This window comes from Mustela nigripes, chromosome 15, assembly GCF_022355385.1.
Source record: "Mustela nigripes isolate SB6536 chromosome 15, MUSNIG.SB6536, whole genome shotgun sequence".
Lineage (NCBI taxonomy): Eukaryota > Metazoa > Chordata > Mammalia > Carnivora > Mustelidae > Mustela > Mustela nigripes.
In genome coordinates, this window is record NC_081571.1 from 10,565,829 (window position 1) to 10,585,847 (window position 20,019).

At 42.5% G+C, this 20,019-nt stretch overlaps 1 protein-coding gene across 3 annotated transcripts in view; it reads right to left on the reverse strand.

Moving 5' to 3' along the window:
* Positions 1–20,019, reverse strand: part of FLT1 (fms related receptor tyrosine kinase 1) — a 176,297-nt gene that overhangs the window by 97,994 nt on the left and 58,284 nt on the right. For all 3 annotated transcript variants that reach the window (XM_059378154.1, XM_059378155.1, XM_059378156.1), the window contains 3 exons: positions 18,639–18,756; positions 16,126–16,295; positions 15,552–15,711 (listed from right to left, as the gene is read on the reverse strand). In XM_059378154.1, coding sequence (XP_059234137.1) covers positions 15,552–15,711; positions 16,126–16,295; positions 18,639–18,756 — 448 coding nt within the window. The remainder of the gene's footprint in view (positions 1–15,551; positions 15,712–16,125; positions 16,296–18,638; positions 18,757–20,019) is intronic.

A 20,019-nucleotide genomic window follows, 5' to 3' on the forward strand; every position in this document is an offset into this window, starting at 1 on the left:
TATTTTATAATACATTTTTGACATAAATTCTGGTTTGTTTGGATCATCAGGATGTCTTGATGCTAACACTATAGGAACCCTTGGAATTTTATCATTTTAAAAAATCTTGCAATGAAATAACAAATCCAACTTCTATCACAATCTTTGTCTTTCCCTGTAACTTCCTTGCATCTGCACGAGCCCTGGATGTGTTCTGGGATGAAGCTCGCCTGTTTTATTATGAACCCCAATACACTGATAGCAGGCAGCAGACTTCAAAGAGGACCTCTGGGGTGGGGGTGGCTGGTGGTGGGCCGCAGTGAGCCAAGCACCCAATACCCAAGAGCCACCTACTTGAGACTGAGCCATGCCTGGGAATGAAGGTCTATATCGATTTACAATGAAAGCACATTTACCTGGAAAAGAGGCTCTCGAAATCTCTACAAAGTCTCACGACAGAGACTAACCTCCCCCTCCTTTTTTTTTCTATTTTGGATGATGAAATCTGAGCACTTCTGGTGGGGACTCTGCTTATCTGTTTAACGGGATTTGACTGCACGTGCTAACTCTGATTAGAATCTGTTTGTACAGAATATTGAATCATTTCAAGTTAGGAAACAAAGAGGGAGAGCCATAATAAAAAGCAAATCAAGGCTGTAAAATGTCTTTTAAAAAACTAGAAAGGAAAAAAAAAAAAAAAAAGGGCCACCTGGCAGCCTGCCAGAGGGCACGGCGGGGCTGGTTCCCCATGATGGTGCGCCATCGTGTAGAAGGGCCTGATGGAAACTTTCCCCTGCTACCACGGGTGTTGTGTCAAAACAGTAGTGACAGTGGGCCTGAGCCATCAGATTAATAGAATCTGCAAACACTCTCTGTTCCCCTCCTCTCACGTTCTCTCAAAACAAATAAAACCATATAGGGGAGGGGACGCTGGCAGAAAAAGGTGTGGAGTTGGAAGGAGTGTTTAGACAGAATGGTTCCTGCTCCTTCTGCCTCAGGAAAAGGCCTGGGCCTTCGGGTTGGTCACAGGGTCACAAGGAGGGGATCCTGGATGAGTGACTCTCTTGTGCACGGAGAGACCTTGTGACGCCTTAGAGCCCATAATGAAAACTACTTCTTGTCTGAATGGAGAGCGGGGAGTGGAGAAGGCTTTTCGGGGATTGAAGGCTCTGGGTCAGCTCCTTGGACAATGGTGGAGGTGATCCAGCGCCCTGGCCACCTCTGTTTCGATAAGAGCTTTTCCGTGAGTGTCTTGGCCTGTGCTGCTTCCTGCCCTCCAGGGTCTCGTGGTCCATTCACACTCAGAACAAGGCCTGTCTTCCCAGCCTCTGCTTTCCTTCCTCCGCTCTCCCAAGCTACCCAGGACTCTGCCCCTGTGCCCTGTACAGAATCTGAGCCAAGGGCCAAGGCATCCTTGCAACCCTGTCACCGGGGTGACTGAGAACGGATACTTACTTGGCCACACCCAGATGTGGGTCTTCACACCAACACCTATTTTGTTCATTCATTTTTCCTCTAAGTGAAAGATTAATCAGCTGAGGAAGGGTGATTTGATAAACTAGAATTCTTCAGGGAAATCTCAAGAGGAGCTGCAAGTAATATCCTTAAACCCATTCAAGGAGTCTTGGGGTGTTAACTCTAGATATCTCAAGCTATGGCTACATTTTGTTGTCATGGAAAGGAAGAGAACATATTCCTGTCAAGGCTGAAATGTGCAGCGAGCCTTCAGGGGGAGTGGGTGGGTGATCACAGTTTGGCATTAAGAACACAGACCTAGCCTAACCTGTGTTCAAATAATAGTTTTACAACTTCACAGTTCTATAAGCCTGGACAAGCAAAAGCCCAACTGTGAGAGTCATAGTCACAGAAAATTGCTCAGAGGACTTACAGTCTTTTCAATCCTTTGAGTAGTTCTGAAATAGAGCTTTGGTTAAAGATTTATTTATTTGAGAGAGGGAGCACGTATGTGCACACAAGCGGGGGAGGAACGGAGGGACGGGCTCTCAGGTTGACTCTGTGCTAAGTGTGGAGCCCACTGCCAGGCTCCACCTCACAACCCTGAGATCACGACCTGAGCCAAAATCAAGAATTGGACGCTTAACTCACTGAGCCACCCAAGCACCCTGGATCATTTCACTTTTAGTAAATTCGGCTTTGGTGTTAGGCCACTGATCAACTCTAAGGGATGTGATGATTTCCTGTCCTGTGACACTTGCTATAGTGGAAATGTGGTTCAGGAATTTGTGTATAGGATATGCTATATCCCAAGGATTATGACAGGAGATATAATTTTTCTTGGATTTTAGTTCCCTGAAATCTTGATTTGTTTTTATCTGATGTGCCCCTTTCAGCTCGCAAATGTCTATTTCATGTGTCTCTCTCGACAACTAGAAAGTAAAAACATATGGGCCATACCTCTGTACTAGCCTTACCACATTTTCTCCTTTCATTCAGATTTGCTGAATTATTTATTGTACTCTTTGTGAACTGCCTCAAATTCTTTGGGAAATGAATGTGTTCTTAACATTGCCAACTCGGAAGAAGTAACCCCATGTTCCCATGTCTTACTAGTTATTATAATAGGAATTAAAAGACAAACAGAAGGGAAATAATTTATGGAAGAGTCTTTTCCTGTCAATAATGGTGAACAACACTAAATGAGTTAATTTACGTAATGTGCTTAGCACAGTGCCCAACATACTGTAGACGGATTGATAATGTAAGTTGTCATTTTATTATCTCACTAGATAGAGAGCTATCTAAGAGCAGGGCCTGTGACGTGTACCCAAATGTTTATAGCAGCAATGGCACAATAGCCAAACTATGGAAAGAACCTAGATGTCCATCAACAGATGAATGGATAAAGATGTGGTATATATATGTATGTATGTATGTGTGTGTGTGTGTGTGTACACACACACACACACACACACACACTATGGAATGCTATGCAGCCATCAAAAACCCCATGAAATGTTGCCATTTGCAACAACATGGATGGAACTGGATGGTGTTATGCTAAGTGAAATAAGTCAATCAGAGAAAGACAATTATCATATGATCTCTCTGATATGCGGAATTTGAGATGCAGGGTCAGGGGTCGATGGGGGTAGGGAGGCAATAAAATGAAACAAGATGGGACCGGGGAGGGAGAAAAACCATAAGAGACTCTTAATCTCAGGAAACAAACTGAAGGTTGCTGGGGGGTAGGGGGTAGGGATAGGGTGGTTGCATTATGGACATTGGGGAGGGTGTGTGCTATGGTGAGTGCTATGAATTGTGTAAGCCTGATGATTCACAGACCTGTACCCCTGGGGCTAATAATACATTATATGTTAATTTAAAAAAAAAACAAAAGCAGGGCCTGTGTCTTGTTCACTATTATAACTTTCAGGCCTAGCCCAGCCACCTAGTCAACAGAGGAGGAGCATCCTCATCTCTTGCTCAGTTGACTGTCTGATGAGAAGAGTGAATCCTGACAATGGCCTGACTAGATGTGGATTCAACCCCATGTCAGGTGTCAACCCACCATCTATCATTTACCTCCCACTTGCTGAAAAAGGAACACTACTGACCCTCAAATGACCTCACACATCTCCCTTCAGTGAAGCACTATGTCACCGCCAGCAAGGCCTGTCTACTTACAGTGAGGAGTACTAAGGCAGACAGAGGGTCTGACTGGGACCTGAACCTACTCTGCACAGCATTATCCATATCTGACAAACTGACAATCACGGGCAATTTCAACTTAGGCAATGATGTTCACACATGGAGAAGCACCTTCTGGTCTAACAGAAAACAGAAAACCAACCAGCAATCATCCCCTCCTTCCCTCAGGGGTAGGCCAAAATGTGGGCTCATGATCCTCAGCACCATTTAACGATGCTTCATACATATTCCACTTAGGAAGTAAAATCATGTCCTCCAAAAGAAGTAGCACATTCAGTTCCTTCTGTTATTAAGGAACATATACATTTATAAAAGAGACAAGTCAAATACATGCTCACGTATCAAAATATCTGAAAAATGTCAGAATGTAATTGAGCGCAAGCAAGTAAGATGTCAAGAGCCCGTATGTGACCATCACTGGACAAGAGTTGGGTCAATACGCATTTGAATGCTGAGGTAGAGTTCTCAAATGCAAGTAGATTCAGGATATTATAGCTCCTCTAATTTCCTAAAAAAATCTGAAAATTCTACCTTTCTGGTCCCATCTTAATCTCTTTGGAGTAAATCACCATAATCAGAAGACCTGTCTAAATATGCAAACACGGGGTCAATGGGTGGCTCAGTCAGTTAAGTGTCTGACTCTTGATTTCAGCTCAGGTCATGATCTCAGGGTCTGGAGATCGAGCCCAGGAACAGGCTCGGCGCTCCATGCAGAGTCTGCTTGAAATTCTCTCTCCCTCTCTCTCTGCCCTTCTTCCCTTCCCCCCACCTCAAATAAATAAATCTTTGAAAAAAAATTAAGATGCAAACATGTTTCCTTTTTTGTCCATTTTGTCACCATGATAAGCTTTCACAGGATAGACAGGATACACACATTGTGTGTATGATGCCACCTCAGAGGGAAGCTGCTTTGCAGTGGACAATCCTAGAGTGATCTAAAAATACTGGACAAGTTCCAGCAAATAAATGTAGTGCTCACAATGCACCAGCCAGGGAGCTAAATACTTCGTGTATATTAATTAGCTCATTTAGTCCACCTAACGGCCTACGATAGTCAGTAGTCAGTGCGATTTCTCTCTTTACCACGTAGAACTGCAAACTCATACGCCCAGAGGTCGTTTCTTTGACCCACAAGCTAGGGGATGGTGGTAGGTGGAGGCAGAATTCAGGCTTCAGAGCCCAGGACCTTAAACTCAAGGCTAGATATTTCTGCATTCTAACACCTTTTTTAAATTGCTTCTTTTTTTTTTTTTTTTTAAGATTTTATTTATTTATTTGTCAGAGAGAGAGCGAGCGAGAGCGAGCACAGGCAGACAGAGTGGAAGGCAGAGTCAGAGGGAGAAGCAGGCTCCCCACGGAGCAAGGAGCCCGATGTGGGACTCGATCCCAGGACGCTGGGATCATGACCCGAGCCAAAGGCAGCTGCTTAACCAACTGAGCCACCCAGGCGTCCCTTAAAATTGCTTCTTGATGTCATTTACACAAGCCTCACGAAACACATTTGCTTTCTGGATCATGAGCCTTTGTCCCCAAATTACTCAACTTAAGGTCTAAGTTAGTTGTTCCAGAGCCAATGCTGGGAGGCGAAAATGACAGACTTGGTAGCTGATGAGTGAGAAAGGCCACTCTGACACGTCCCAACCACGGCTGGTTTCCTAACAAGGTACTTAAATTTTCTGTAAAGGTAATCATCCCAGGATCTGCCTCATTGAAGTTCTGTGACAATTAAATTAGACAATAATGTCCTGTAGATACATGCTCAATAATTTTCAGCTATAAAAGAAAGAAAAATAGAAATCCCAGGCCTTGGATCTTCTTTGGGACATAACCTTCTGTTTGGCTCTAAGCAGTCTCTAAACATCCATTCTGTTTCCCTCACCTTACCTCACCAAAGGCTTTTTCATGTGAGAGAATTTCTCAATAAGGGAGTCATCTGTGATCTCCTTACATAATGTTCCATGAGGAAGACAAGGCATATGGAACATTAAAAGCCTCAGGAAATGGGATACCCAGATCATTTTCAAAATTTTTATCTATTTATTTATTTTTAAAGATTTTATTTATTTGAGAGAGACAGGATGTGTGCGCATGCACGTGAGCAGGGATACGGGGGAGAGGCAGAGGGAGAGGGAGAAGCAGACTCGCTGCTAAGCACAGAGCCCAGTGTGGGTTCAGTCCCAGAACTCCCAGATCAGGACCTGAGTGGAAGGCTGATGCTTAACCAATTGAGACACCCAGGGGCCAACCCCCAGCCCCAGATCATTTTTTTTTATGAGCTCAAGTGAAAATCCAAGTTCTTAGATTCTGAGGCTTTGATTTTCAGACATGCAGAACAGAGTTTCAGGGACACATGGCACATGACACATGCCAAAGACTTGGGCTATAGGAGTAAGACCACCAACAGTGAGCTTGGGAAAGTCTATGTCTCCACAGGCAAGTGACAGGGTGGGCTTACGGGCAGCAGATGCAGAACAGCCACACATCAGCCAGGAAGGTGGGCGGAAGTAGAATGAACGGCTGGCTCATCCATTGAGCCCTCGAATGATTCCACAATGGGTCCATACCTACATTTCCAATTTTTGGTTTTAATTTTTCTTAGGCCAGATCTGAGAACCAGCCCAGGTCCTCTTCAAGCATGCCCCTTTCAACTCTTCGACCCATCCTTGTCCCCATATCACTCTGCCACAACATCTCTGTTCCTTTCCATTTGCTCTTCTAGAACCTACCCATCATCTTTAGGACTCAGATCTTATTTCTTCCACAGAGTTTCCTCTAAACTGCAGTACTCCCCACCTTACATCCACGGCAACCATGATGGCCCATTTATTTATCCGGATTACAGGGCACCTCCTGCAGAGACTCAAAGCAGTGTTATAGTGGAAATAAGAATGAACAGGAATAATCAACAGGCAACCAGAGACTCGGGTCTAGTCCCGGGCTTGCCGTTACCTAGCCCTGAGGTGAGGGATAATTATTTATCTTTGAGCCAGTTTCTCCTTTATAGAACAAGCTCTTCTTCATCTCGAAGATTCCGTAATTCCCTAATTCTGAGTGAATAAAGCATTCCCAGTGACTAGGTCGAGGCCTGTGGAGGTGCCCAGGTCCTCCCTGTAATTTACTCGTCAACCATAAACTCTAGCTTTCTCCTTCATTTTCTTTTGTCCCGGAACCCCCACCCATTCTTCATCTCCTTTGTTCCCCTGTGCTTCCTGCAAAAACCCACAGCTTTGTGAGCCCCTGAGCACTGAGTGCTTGCTGAACCCTGATCTAGAAAAATAATCGTGAACAACAGAGGAGGGAACGGGACTTCTGGCAAGAGACCAAATACACCTGCAAGGTGAGAAAGTCACAGAGAGGAACGGTGCTATCCAGCACAAGCGCCCAACTGACTAACTGACTTGCCACCCTCCTCAGGTTGGTTGTATTTAGACCTGTTCATCCCATTGGGGTTTATACCGCCTCAAAGGTGCTATTCCTACCTGCACGTCTGGGGTCTAAACCAGTGCAGCTCACCAACATTTCCCAAAGTAATTGTGAAATCTGAGTCGAATGCTCCCAGCTGCTCTTTCCTCTCTCCCCTCCCCTCCTCAGGGCAACTAATTTAACAGACGGGCTCTGCATCTGCACGATCACTGGTGACAAGAGTAAACCCAGAGACTAGAGCCTCCCCGAACCCATCCCCCAAGGATTTCTGTGCCTTCCTCTAGGAACGCACAGGTGTGCACTTATAGAAGTCCTGTCAGACACCAAGGGAAAAAAAACCCTGTCGGACACCAAGCGAAAAATGCCAACCTACTGAGCCTCTCTTATTTCATGATCTGAAGACACCTGAGAAATAACTGAGCTTCAGTCTCGTAATGGGGAAATTATGTCCATTCTGGAACATTGTACAGATTAGGGATAGTATATAGAAAGGGGTGACTTTGACACTAGGAAGGGCTCATTGATTACATTGGTTATCATTACGTAGACAGTGGCATTCAAGGTGATAAGACATCCCCTGAAGCTTCGAGAGAAAGTATGAAGAAACAAGTTCTAATGACTTGAAGTGCTTATAAGGCACCAGCTGGCCATGGTCTAAATCCATTACATCCTTTCTATCTTCTCAATGCACCAGGCTCTTCTTCACCCACAAAGGCAATGAGGTTACATCAAAACCACAGACCAGAGTTCACATTTCAGGAAACAGTCTACTGATTTTATTCTTTGTGCTACAGCAACGTGGGCGGGGTGGAGTGGGCAGTCTACTAAGTCAAGATGTAACTAAAGGTAGATTTCCAAGAACAGGTGCATGTTTTATAAGTGATTTGTCCTATTTCTCCATTATCTAAAGCTCTGTGTTTGGACATTAGGTTTTAGATTTAGTCATGAAAATGTCCATTTGACTTTTAGAAATCTGTGAATATGGCCATAGAAAAATGTGAGAAGTTCTGCCGATCCTCTTTAAGGAATCTTCCCAAACAACGTGTCATTACCTTCTGGCATTCCTAATCCTGGGAAGCAACACTGAATTTCGCTCAAAAGATCCCTATAAAAACCATTCCTATGACTCAGCCTTTTGGTTTAATTTAAACACACAATGAAATGTTTGATAGCAATTACAGGAGACAGTTAATTCATTAGAAACAATTATTCCTCAGACTCGTTGTATTACCATGAGGAGTGGGAAAAAGAGGCAAATCTCACAAAGCAGAGAAAAGTGGCAGGGAGGCATTTGGCAAATGAACTCACGCTCTGTTCTCAGGACTTTGTATGAAATATTAATAAGGGCCCGCGTCCAAACATTCACATTGGGCAGCCTGGACTTCCTCATCCAGCAATTACAGAGCAGAAAGCAAGAAGTTTCTCATTAGTACGTGAACATTCACGTTCTGTTTGTGATGAAAGCCTCCTGGAGAAGATGGCCAGATTTCGTTGAGCTTGTTTCAAGCTCAAAGTCCTGCTAAAGGGGGTCTTTGGAGAATGAATCTTCTTTAAAGTCCCTATTTTGATTCAAGGTTTTGCATATGGCAAATTAAAATTCTCTATAGCATGTCTGGTTTGGGTCCGCAGACCCCTACGTACCCCGCACAGAAAATATGTCAAGAGACACGTGGATACAAATTATATGTACCCTTACGAGGAATCATTTAAAAAACACAGTTTGTGATATTTCCAGAAGAAGAGGTCTTCTTAAATTATGCTTCCCTCTGACGTTGGATCTACGTTTAGCCCCCCAGGAAATGTTGACTTTTTTAATGTTTACACTGTTAACACTTTCATTTCGTAGACAGTAGAATAGGGGACATAAAATTGTTTCAGAAAAAAAAAATAACAGACATTCATGCTGGCAGTCAATTAAGTCCTTGAGTACATTTCTAATTAACTACCGTTAACAATTGTTTTGTTTTGGTCCTGTTAGTTTTGTGCATCAGTGGGGTATGTAAAATTACGTTTCTCTCAGATGATCTATCCCTCACACATCCCTAATGATTCAGGCCTTTCTTTCTTTGCTAATTTGCTGATGTAAACAATAGAGGGATGCAATTAAGCAAGCCCTTCTCAGAACTCCTAGAGGCCTCTGTCTGCCTTAATTTTGTAGGCTACCTCCCACCCCACTTCCCCCAAAGAAGCCCAGCAAACCACAGTTGGTCCTGGAGCATTCGGCTTTCCCTAGACCCAATCCCCAGTCCACTGCCGGGCAGAGGAAGGGAGTGCAGGAATGGGATGTCAAATTGTGTGGCAGGGATGATTATATCCCATGAAACTTCTCAAGCATGTAACTATTTGAGGTTCCAGATCTGACCGGCTTTAGAGTTCCGGATGCAGTCCCTTGAAATTCCATGTACGCCTATCGGGTTTTTTCTTAGCAAATCCACCATTTTGGCTAAGAAGGTAATACAGGATACCCTTCACCTCACTTCACTTGCCATGAGCAGAGAATCCAATGACATTTTTTGGCATTCTGAAGGAGCTCATTGGCGAAAGATCAAATAAAGCCTGCAAGGCTTTAGGACTAACTGGGCAAAGAATGATACTTCTGCTTGGAGGGTTGGACCAAGACCAGCAAAGGTAGTCCAGCTCAGCCCTGAAGAAAATGTGGGTTGACACCAGCAGTGGAGGAGCGGTGTGTTTTTGTTTTTATTTTCTTTTTTTAAATGGGTGATTACTCACATTATAATTACGGAGGTAGTTCTGTACCACAGAATACACACTTCCATGTAAGACTTCTCTTATAACCATTTAACTTTCACAGGTCGATTTTTGTTTTCAGTGAATTTGGCATTGACCCTCAGAGTTAACCCTCAGGTCAAATTGCTTTATAATTTGTAAGAAGCAGAAGGGAAATATCCGTGTGCCACAACTAGGAAATTATTTCAAGCTTTTTTGAATGAAGAAAACGTCATTTTAAGAGATTTTCTCATTTCACTCATGAATAGCTGTGTATTATAGGAAAGGGGAAGCAGGGCCGTTACCATTTACAGAAGGGGAAATTGAAGCACAGATTAAATAACTGGCCAAGGTCACACAGAAGTCAAGGCCTGTGCCAAGAATAGAACCCACTTCCTTGCTTCCCAGGTCTCTATCCCTGAGACTGGGAATTAGATATTCTCCAGGTACACACACAGAGAAAATAAGTAACGCCCCGCTATGGTTGATGGTGTATCATTAAAACATACATGCTGAAGGCTAACGGTGTGTGTTTTTGTTTTGCACACAGTCGGTGCGATGAACAGAAGGGTGACAGTGTATTTAGGCTGAACCCTGATGATGTGCAAAACACATTTGTAAGATGCAAACAATGTGAATGCCACAGAAGGAGCCGAAGTTTCTCTCTGTGTATTCTCATTGGTTGCCACAGAGAGCCAATGAAGAAAATGAGATTTTCACAAAGAACTCAATACACATAACAGTCTTTTCCCACTAACGGTCACTCTGTTATCATCTATCAGTGTTATCTATGACCTCGATAGTTAGCTGGGGACAGGGAATTAAAGTAGACTATGATGGAAAGCACACATGCTCTAAAAACAAAGCTGGAGTCATCAGTGGCCACCGTCCCTGGAGAAAAGACCCAGACACATTCAACATTTGGAGAGCAGGCCTTAGTTTTAGAAGGAAGACAAGACAACCTCGGAAACAACTGGGGAGACTCTGGACATGGACAGGAAGCCAAGCCGTGTTAATGAGCTGACAGTGAGCATCAGAGAGGATGACCCAGCAGTGGGCCCGCTCACCACCCTCCTGTTTGTGGTGAGTAAATGACCCGGCTAGGCCTGAAATTCTCCACTTAGTCACTGGCTGGGCTCCTGGGTGCTCAAGCATGCGTCAATTCAAGTAGTCTTGAGACATCTCAGACTCTTCCTGAGAAAAATGGAACTGGTGGTCTGGAGTACCAGCCTCAAGCCAAGGCTGTTGTCCCCGTTTCCTGCCAGGACCCCACAAGTCCATCTCCTTCATTTCCCAAAGAAGGGGCCCCTCCCCTCCAGTCCAAGATGGTTACTCTTCCCTTTAGAGACCAGTCTCCACGCAGTGGACAACGTCATCCACACGACTCCCTGTGAGATGGAACCAGTGCCGTGGCAAAGGACTACGTGAGGAAGACCAGCTCATTGCGTGGGCGGGTCAGTAGTCCCGCTCAGTGCTTCAAAATCCAGGGGGGACGTGGAGTTCTAGAATCTACTATGGATTCGCTCAGTAGGAATCGGCTATGCCATGTCCCACTCTGCCCCACCCTGCCCCACCCTGGCCTTTGCCAACGCACAGGTCAGAACCACTTCCTCCCATGACAGGAAATGAGCGGGTAAGGGAGGCCGCACAAACTGGGAAGGCTACTTTAGTTTCCCGCTGCACAGTTTTGTGTCATCTTCCTTTTGCTTTTGCCTAACTCATTTGTATTTCCTTCCTTTCTCTTCTTTTGAAAAATTGTGTTATATTTTCCTCGAGTCTAAAGCCCACACCTACTACATCTGTTTCTCAAGCACAGGAAAAAATCACACTTTATTTTCCACAACTTGTGTTCATTTCTCAGAAGCCTTAAGTTAAAAATTGTCAATTCTGTGAAACTAGCTCTATAGTAGGCAGAAATTCTTTTCAAGTTTCTAAAAAGTTTTGGAGCCTTAGGGCACCTGGGTGGGTTAAGCCTCTGCCTTCCACTCCAGCCCTCCATCAGGCTCTCTGCTCAGCAGGAAGCCTGCCTCCCCCTCTCTCTGCTTGCCTCTCTGCCTACTTGTGATTTCTCTGTCAAATAAATAAATAAATCTTAAAAAAAAAAAAAAAGTTTTGGGGGGCACCTGGGTGGCTCAGTGGGTTAAAGCCTCTGCCTTCGCCTCAGGTCATGATCCCAGGGTCTTGGGATCAAGACCCGCCCCGCATCAGGCTCTCTGCTCAGTGGGGAGTCTGCCTCCCTTCCTCTCTCTCTGTCTGCCTCTCTGCCTACTTGTGATCTATCTCTGTCAAATAAATAAAATCTTAAAAAAAAAAAAAAAAAAGTTTTGGAGCCTTAAACATTTTTATCCCACTGCAAGCAACAATCACAACCTTGCCCATTTCAATGGCACTCCGTACCTTTCCCAAATACATGACTTCATTTGAACCTCATATTGTCTCTGTGAAGTGCGTGGAATTATCTGTATTCTACATGAACAGAAGCTGTAAACTACACATGAGTGAAAGGTACTCCGAGCTTAACTGCCCTTATGCACACCCCCTCGGTTATGCCTCCACTGACCTGGAATGAGTTAAGGAGTATCTACTTATAATTCTTTGCTAGTTGCTGAAGATGAGGAAAAATCCAAAATCCCACTTCATTTGGTAATAATGAATTATTTTAATGCTATTAAAAATTCAAAAGAAATATTCTAGCTCTCCTACTACTTTACCACCCAAAGGTGCAGAAAAGCAAAAGGGGAGAAGATTCTGCTGTATTTCCTCTCAGCTCATTAGGAATGTGAGTTGAAAAGTAACTACTCTTTTCCCTCCTTTCTTTCATTCCTAATGTTTCATAAGAACAAACTCTAGGTGAATCAGAAGCATCGCTGAAACACAGCTCAGCAGTATATCACAGGAGGAAATTCCTGTTCATTTTATTTATGGTTCTTAATTTCCACAAAGATGGACTACTTGAACAATAGTTCTGACAGCTTTAAGATATATTTAGGTATTTGCCGGACTCCAGAAAACTATGCAATTTAAGTCTGAACCTCTTTCACTTAGACACATGAACCAGTTGGCCATATTAAACCAATTAGTAAGTCTGATCTACTTAAACACATTAAACCTCAAAACTAACCTAGTGCTTCAGTTGTGTCCACAAATAGATATGTCCTTTAGGTAGAACCTAAAATTTAAATACCAAGAATTAGTCTATATACTCACGAGTAATGCATATGTATTAATCATTTAATCTCTTTTGACTGTCATGTCATGGGGATATCACCAAACAAATATGTCACTATGTAACTCAAAATAAGATTCTCAAAATTCATGCAATCGAGCCTCCTTTATTCAAATGTCATTCACTGAAATTCCTATCTGCAATGGAATCTAGGTGTTAAGTATATGAAATACATTTACCTAAAGATGTATTTGAAAATTTCTAGTAATTAAAGAAGGATCCATTTCTTTGTCAATTTTAGCTTCTATCTCTCTGACAGGGTGAAGTGGAATTATTCTATTTGTGTCCTAGAGCACAAAGGTCCTGTATATATTTCTGAACTATTTCTAAGTCAAAAGTACTGATATAACCACCAAGCACCGAATTTGGGCCTGACGCAGGTAGGCTAACTGGTATGCTGACTTAGGGGGAAAAAAAAAAAAACCAAAAAAACTTATGGATATGCACATTTGTATCAGGTAATTTCAAGCAACAACATATATTTTTCTCATATGAAGCATCACTGAAAAAGTTAAAGCTTGCATTTTCTATGTCTTATGATTGGTTAAAAAAGTGCCTTGATGAGAGAATAAGTCAATGGTCAAAAATCATTTACTGAAGACCTGAGGCACTGCTCTGAGTCTTGAGAGAAGAGGAATTAGACATTTTTCTAGACCTTGGCAAGCTTACTCTGTGACACAAGGAGAAGGATCCCATGTACCAAAAAGAAATCAGAAAAAGAGAGCTAATGTCTCCAAAGTTTTACTTACAATGACTTCATCCCCCAAACCATATTTTACTAGCATTATTCAAACCCAACTTTATAACATGATAATCCCTCACTCATAATTGTTATTTTCTAACAGAGTTCCTAGCTCTTCCCTAAATAGAACTGAAATTTTATTTTTATTTTTTAAAAAATTTTTAAGTAGGTTCAATGCCCAGCATGGAACCCAACAAGGGACTCAAACTCACGACACTGAGATCAAAACCTGAGCTAAAATCAAGTGTTGGATATTTAACCGACTGACCCACCCAGGTGCCCCTGGAATTGAAATTTTAGATTTGCTATTGTCAAAACAAAAATTTAAAACAGCTATAAAAGGCTATGTTATTCCCTGAAAATTCAACTTTACACTTTTCTCCAAATAGCTTAAATTATTTAGTTATTTTTCACTTACTTGCATGTTAAGTTAGCACAAATATCCAGGTCTTAAGGGAATGGAGACCCAAATATGGATGCCTACCCCAAAGTTAGCAAAGTCACACAAAATCTCAGTAGATCTCACTTTCCTTTGGGGTAAGCATCCACAGGGTAAAGAAGATTTTCAAGCTTTACAATTTCTCCCTATTTCTATTCTTAGAAAATGACGTTCCCATGAGAAATTGGGACAAGTGTGGAAATAGTGACTTCTCAGGAACCCCAGGACTCACCAGCAGCTTTCACTATCAGAATGAAAGACCTTAAGCAAAAGATTACAACACAAGATGGAAAGTTGAAATGGCAGGAACAATCCAGAAACCGAAACAGACACTTCTGTTTAAGCTAGAGTCGTCTTACTTATTCTCAAGTTAATTTTGTTTTTGTTTTTGTTTTAAATAGCAAATTTCCCCAACATTCTACAAGTGGAGTTAAAAGCAACAAGGCAGTTACTATGGCAGAATGATTGTTCTTGGGCGGTCTCAATAGTATCTGACTGTTGCGCTTATTGATTCTATTCCTGTCCTTCGAATTAGCTCTCATGAACTGTCCTTAGCATCATTCCTCTAGACTAAACAAAAATGGGAAAAGAGCAAACAGGACTCAGTCATCAACAGGATGCAAGGAAATGCTGCACAATGACCAGAAGGTAGGGATGCAGCCACTCAGCAAATACACGGTAAGCCTCTACTACTGTGTGTGCCAGCCCCTGAAGATAACAGAGGTGCTCTCAATCAGCTCAGGGCTTAGACAATACACATGCATGCAAACCCAGCAAAGTAAGAAGGTGTCAATGAGGCATGGTTCCTACTGAAGAGGGGTAAAGGAGTCTGAAGGAGGCAGTCAGGAGAGTTTGCCGAGAAGCTAAGCCTGGGAGGATAAGGAAGGACTTCTCAGGGGGCAGCCAACGGGTGGAAGCACATTTCAAATGAACAAAAGAGCATGAGCAAAGTCTACAACAGGAAGTGATCCCCAGGCAGGGAAGATCTTCTATCCTATCCAATGGTCACAAAATGAGAAATGGGAAGGCCATGACAGCTGAATTAGCCCAAGTCTGGAGGTTCTCCTTTGAAAACAAGACTGGAGTTCCAACCTGAGTTTCAAAAAAAGGCTCACAAGGTGACCTTGATTCTGTCCCTGCGCTCCTAAAGCTATCAACTAAAGAGAAAAATTATGAAATGGTTAGAAATGAGTAAGGAAGAAGAGTAGATATTGCCTACTTTTTCCCTTGGGTGGGAAAGCCTTTGCTCCAAAGATAACTGCATATCCCATTTGTCAACTTCATCTATGTCCTTTAAAGAATCTTGAGTCCAAGTATAGCAAGTATTTGAAACAAATGGTCCTTACCTTGCTTTGGAATGACTATGGTTACAGGGACGCCAGTACCATGTGACTGTAGGTTGAGGGATACCATAAATTGTACATGTCAGGATTTGTCTGCTGCCCAGGAGATAGAGAGTCGGGTCTAGAAAGGATGACACGGCCTTTTCATAGATCTGGGGTTTCACTGGAAGGAAGATGAACAGGATAGAAGTTAAGAGATGTCCAGTAACTTTCTCCCAGGCTACCACACGAAGGACCACATTTTCCTGGTGTTGATGTCAGGGAAACAAACACATATCTGTTGTCATTATGGCCATTTCTTATTTTTTTTTAAAGTAGAAGTGTTTTGATAACAGTAAAAAACTGATTCCATGGTATGTACATCATGATCACAATGACTTAAAAAATCATATTGCTTATGGAAGATAATGAGCAGACCTGAAATCGGTACAATGGAGGCAGATGCAGTTTTCAAAACCATTACTTAAAAGTGTGTTTTCTCAAAAAAAAAAAAAAGTGTGTTCTCTCTGACTTTGTCCTATTGACTTTTGGTTCCCCAATTTTCCTGAACCGGAAGAAAGTACAACAACAAACTTACCATTTACAATTAAAGTGGTGGTAAGGTTTTGGAACACGCCATACTGCTTTATGGCCAGCAAGACCGTGTAATCCCCGGCATCTTCTGCAGTGACATCTTTGATAATTAATGCGTAGCCATGAACCAGATAGCGAGGAGATTTCTCAGTCACGGGGAACCCATCTTTTAACCTGTGGTGAAGAGTGATCAGGAAGTCATTCCCCACAGCCTCTCAGAGATCATTCTAACACTGTCATTTACGTTTGTGAGCTCAAGTTGAGACTCTCCAAGCCTTTAGTCCTCCACATTCATTTTATAAATGTAGACACCAACTTTTCAGTAAATCCAGGTGTGGTTTTTAAGCGGAGAAACACTTCACATTTATTGGCAAGGTCGAAGAAGTACGTTGAAAGGAGAAAGAAAAGCAAGGGTTTTAAGGTACCCATGTGACTTAAGAATTCACCCAGCAGCACTGGCTGATCCCATCGAGATGTTTTTCAGTTTTGGTGAGGCCTCATCAGCAATACAAGGGCCATTGTAAGTCAGATCAACTAGATCACTTCTCCAGATAAAAATAAAAATAGACTTTCCTATTGTGGTCTCATGTGGAGTTCTTATTAGTTGTATAAATGGTCACACCAGTTGTCCCTTTCATAAGCTATAGTAAAATCAAGATTATCAAGATTTTTCCCCTGAGGAAGAACAGTTAAGGCACAAAACTCACAAACAAAAGGTACAAAACTTAAAAAAAAAATTCTTTTTAACTTTAAATATAGAATCAATGCCTAGATATCATGCAGTTGCATACAGAACTGAGAGCCGGGAGACTGAATGCTTGTCCCAGCTCTGCCACTCTGTGCTTGTCTGTGTGACCCTCAGTTTCTCCAAATTTTCTAGAGCTTCTCAAAGATTTAATGCTACAAGTCTAAGTTCATTAAATCGCACAGTTCTTTAGCCAGGTCTTTTTTAATCTGTTAGGAGTTTACTGTGTTCTATAGGCAGTTTTAATATTGGAAATGGTATTAGTTCATATCCATGCAAGCATTACCTTGTCCTGTACACAAATACCCATCACTAATGGGTCTTGGTTCCCAAGCGGTTGAAATGACTATGCTCTATGTTATGACTGCAGATGTCATCTTAATTGACTGTATTTCTGGGCGCCTGGGTGGCTCAGTGGGTTAAGCCTCTGCCTTCGGCTCAGGTCATGATCCCAGGGTCCTGGGATCAAGTCCCGCATCAGGCTCTCTGCTCAGCAGGGAGCCTGCTTCCTCCTCTCTCTCTCTCTGCCTGCTTCTCTGTCTACTTGTGATCTCTCTCTGTCAAATAAATAAATAAAATCTTAAAAAAAAAAAAGTTGACTGTATTTCTCATGAACAAGTCAGTGTTTTCAAAGATGGATGGACTTATTGTGTATGTGTTTTAGGTCCTAGCAGCTTAGTTATTAAAGAAATTAGCACTCTTTAATAGATGGGGATACTCTCAGACCCTTTTGAAGGAGGGAATGTATAGCCTGGACTAAGTTCCAAAGAAGGAATTAATGTACACTCACAGGAAAAATTTACAATTGGACTTTTTGTACATTATAAAACAACAAAAAAGACCTCTCTTCTACCGTGACGCCACAAAGGGGCGCAGCACAAAGTTTAATTTTCTCTTTAACTCCCTGTTAACTATTTGAGGAAACTGAAAACAAACACTGCAATCGTGTGATATTGTAAGCAAAATGAGGGCTGGTGGAGGTGATTCTACAATAGTACCATTTCCATATTGTGCAGGTTGTTTTCCTAATGGGTTTTGTACTGTACTCTTTGTTTAAAATGTAATGGTTTGAGCCAAAGATATTAGCATTTAAAAATGATTTAACAAAATGACTGCAGATTATAAACAGATTACATTGTTTTATATCAGGTGTTGTACTAACACAAAAAGAACCTGCTTTGGGAGGTTCTGAATATGCAAACTTCAAGCCAAAAAAAAAAAACTTAATTAGTTCAAGTAGGTCCTTTCCTCCACCCCTACAACTGAATAAGTCTTGTCTCTCTTAATGTTTGTTTAATTTCACAAGAAGACTGGAACTTTCATCCCAGCTGTATATAAAAGAATTATTTTCAGATAATAAAAGAATTATTATCCTCATTACAAGGGCCCACTTCTTCAGGGTTAATAGAGCATGTTAGATATTCAAGACGCTTCCTACTCATTGCCCAACATACTCCATTCAAAGGATGTTGACATCATAGGGAAGTTTAGAGATGCAGAAATTTAGTCACAGCGTGTGAAGGGCTGAACTGAAGGGAGCCTTCAAAAACACCTTGTCTCCCACTCCATCCTGGGACATCCCTCCCCTTCCCCTCCAGCCCTGCCTACCTGCTTCGCTCCCAGCCCCAGAAATCAACTCAGTTCTTGGCTTTCCACCGGGGTCTGGGGACACTTCTCTTGATATTTTCTCAGGGATTCCCATCATTGGGCTCCTGCATCTTCCTACTCACAAAGCATATCTCAAACTGATAGGAAAATAATTACGGTCCTACCATAGAACCTCTGGTGAGGGAAACGCCTTCACTTTCGCAGAGAGCCTGTAGGACCGCTTGCCCGCTGTGGTCTCCAGCACGTGCTGTTTTCGATGTTTCACCTTGATGAATGCTTTATCTTGGAGAGGAAAGGCGATGAAAAGATTAGGAAAGGCCCTGTTTATCTTAACAGAGGAACACCAGCCCAAACCCCTGCCTCCTAGGAGAGTGGAAGCAGTGAACAAACAGAGCAGAATTCCCATCAGGACCATTAGGGAGCCCAGGGCGCCTGGGTGGCTCAGTGGGTTAATGCTTCTGCCTTCGGCTCAGGTCATGGTCTCAGGGTCCCAGGATCGAGCCCAGCATCGGGCTCTCTGCTCAGCGGGGAGCCTGCTTCCCCCCTCTCTCTCTGCCTGTCTCTCTGCCTACTTGTGAGCTCTCTAAATAAATAAATAAATAAATAAATAGACTATCAAGGAGCCCAAATACTGATCCCTGAATAAAATAATCCAGAAGTACACTAACTACTGAGGTACATTCAAGTGAGAGGGTTGCGAGGAAAACAGAAAAACAGAGGCAGAGCCACAGAGAATGGAACATCTCAAATACCCATATGGCAATCACAGAAAAGTAGAGAGACTTCTGAAAATCTACCATGCCCAAGAGGAGTATGATGGGAGAAAGTTCCTTTAGGCGCCATAAAACAAATGATCTGATTTAAAAACAAAAAACAAAAAAACCCAAAAAACCCTACTGGAGAAAATCAAAAGAACATCACAAGCCACTGCCAGGACCGTTCAAGAGTTTCTGCTTTTTGCCTCCCCCCCCCCCCGGACAGTGCAGATAAATAAGGTTTTTAAGGATTCTAAAGATGTTTACATAGTTTCTTTACAGAATTCGCCTATTGGCATTAAGCAACAATATCAGGATTTCATCAGAGTAATACCGAGGATAAAATCACATCAGTTCTCAATAACTTATCCCACCACATTTTTCTCTAACTCACAGCAGTACCTGAGAAATAAAGGTCAATCTGTCATATTTTTCTGTATTGTTTATATGGAATGCTAAGAAAAGAGCTTAATGTAGGTTATAATATGATCTAACTGAATTACTCACCACAACAAACTGGCAAGGAAAAGATTCTCTAATTCAAAAGTATTAAACAACATTTAATGTGCTTTGCTTTTTTGGCAGCGGGAAGAGGGGACCCAAGTCGTATCATTCATGATAGAGTACCTCTTGGCCAAAAGAAAATGTACTTTTTTATAGAACCCGTCCCAAATCCATGATGATAGAAAGCAGAACAGGGGGATGCCTGGGTGGCTCAGTTGGTTAAGCAGCTGCCTTTGGCTCGGGTCATGATCCCAGCGTCCTGGGATCGAGTCCCACATCGGGCTCC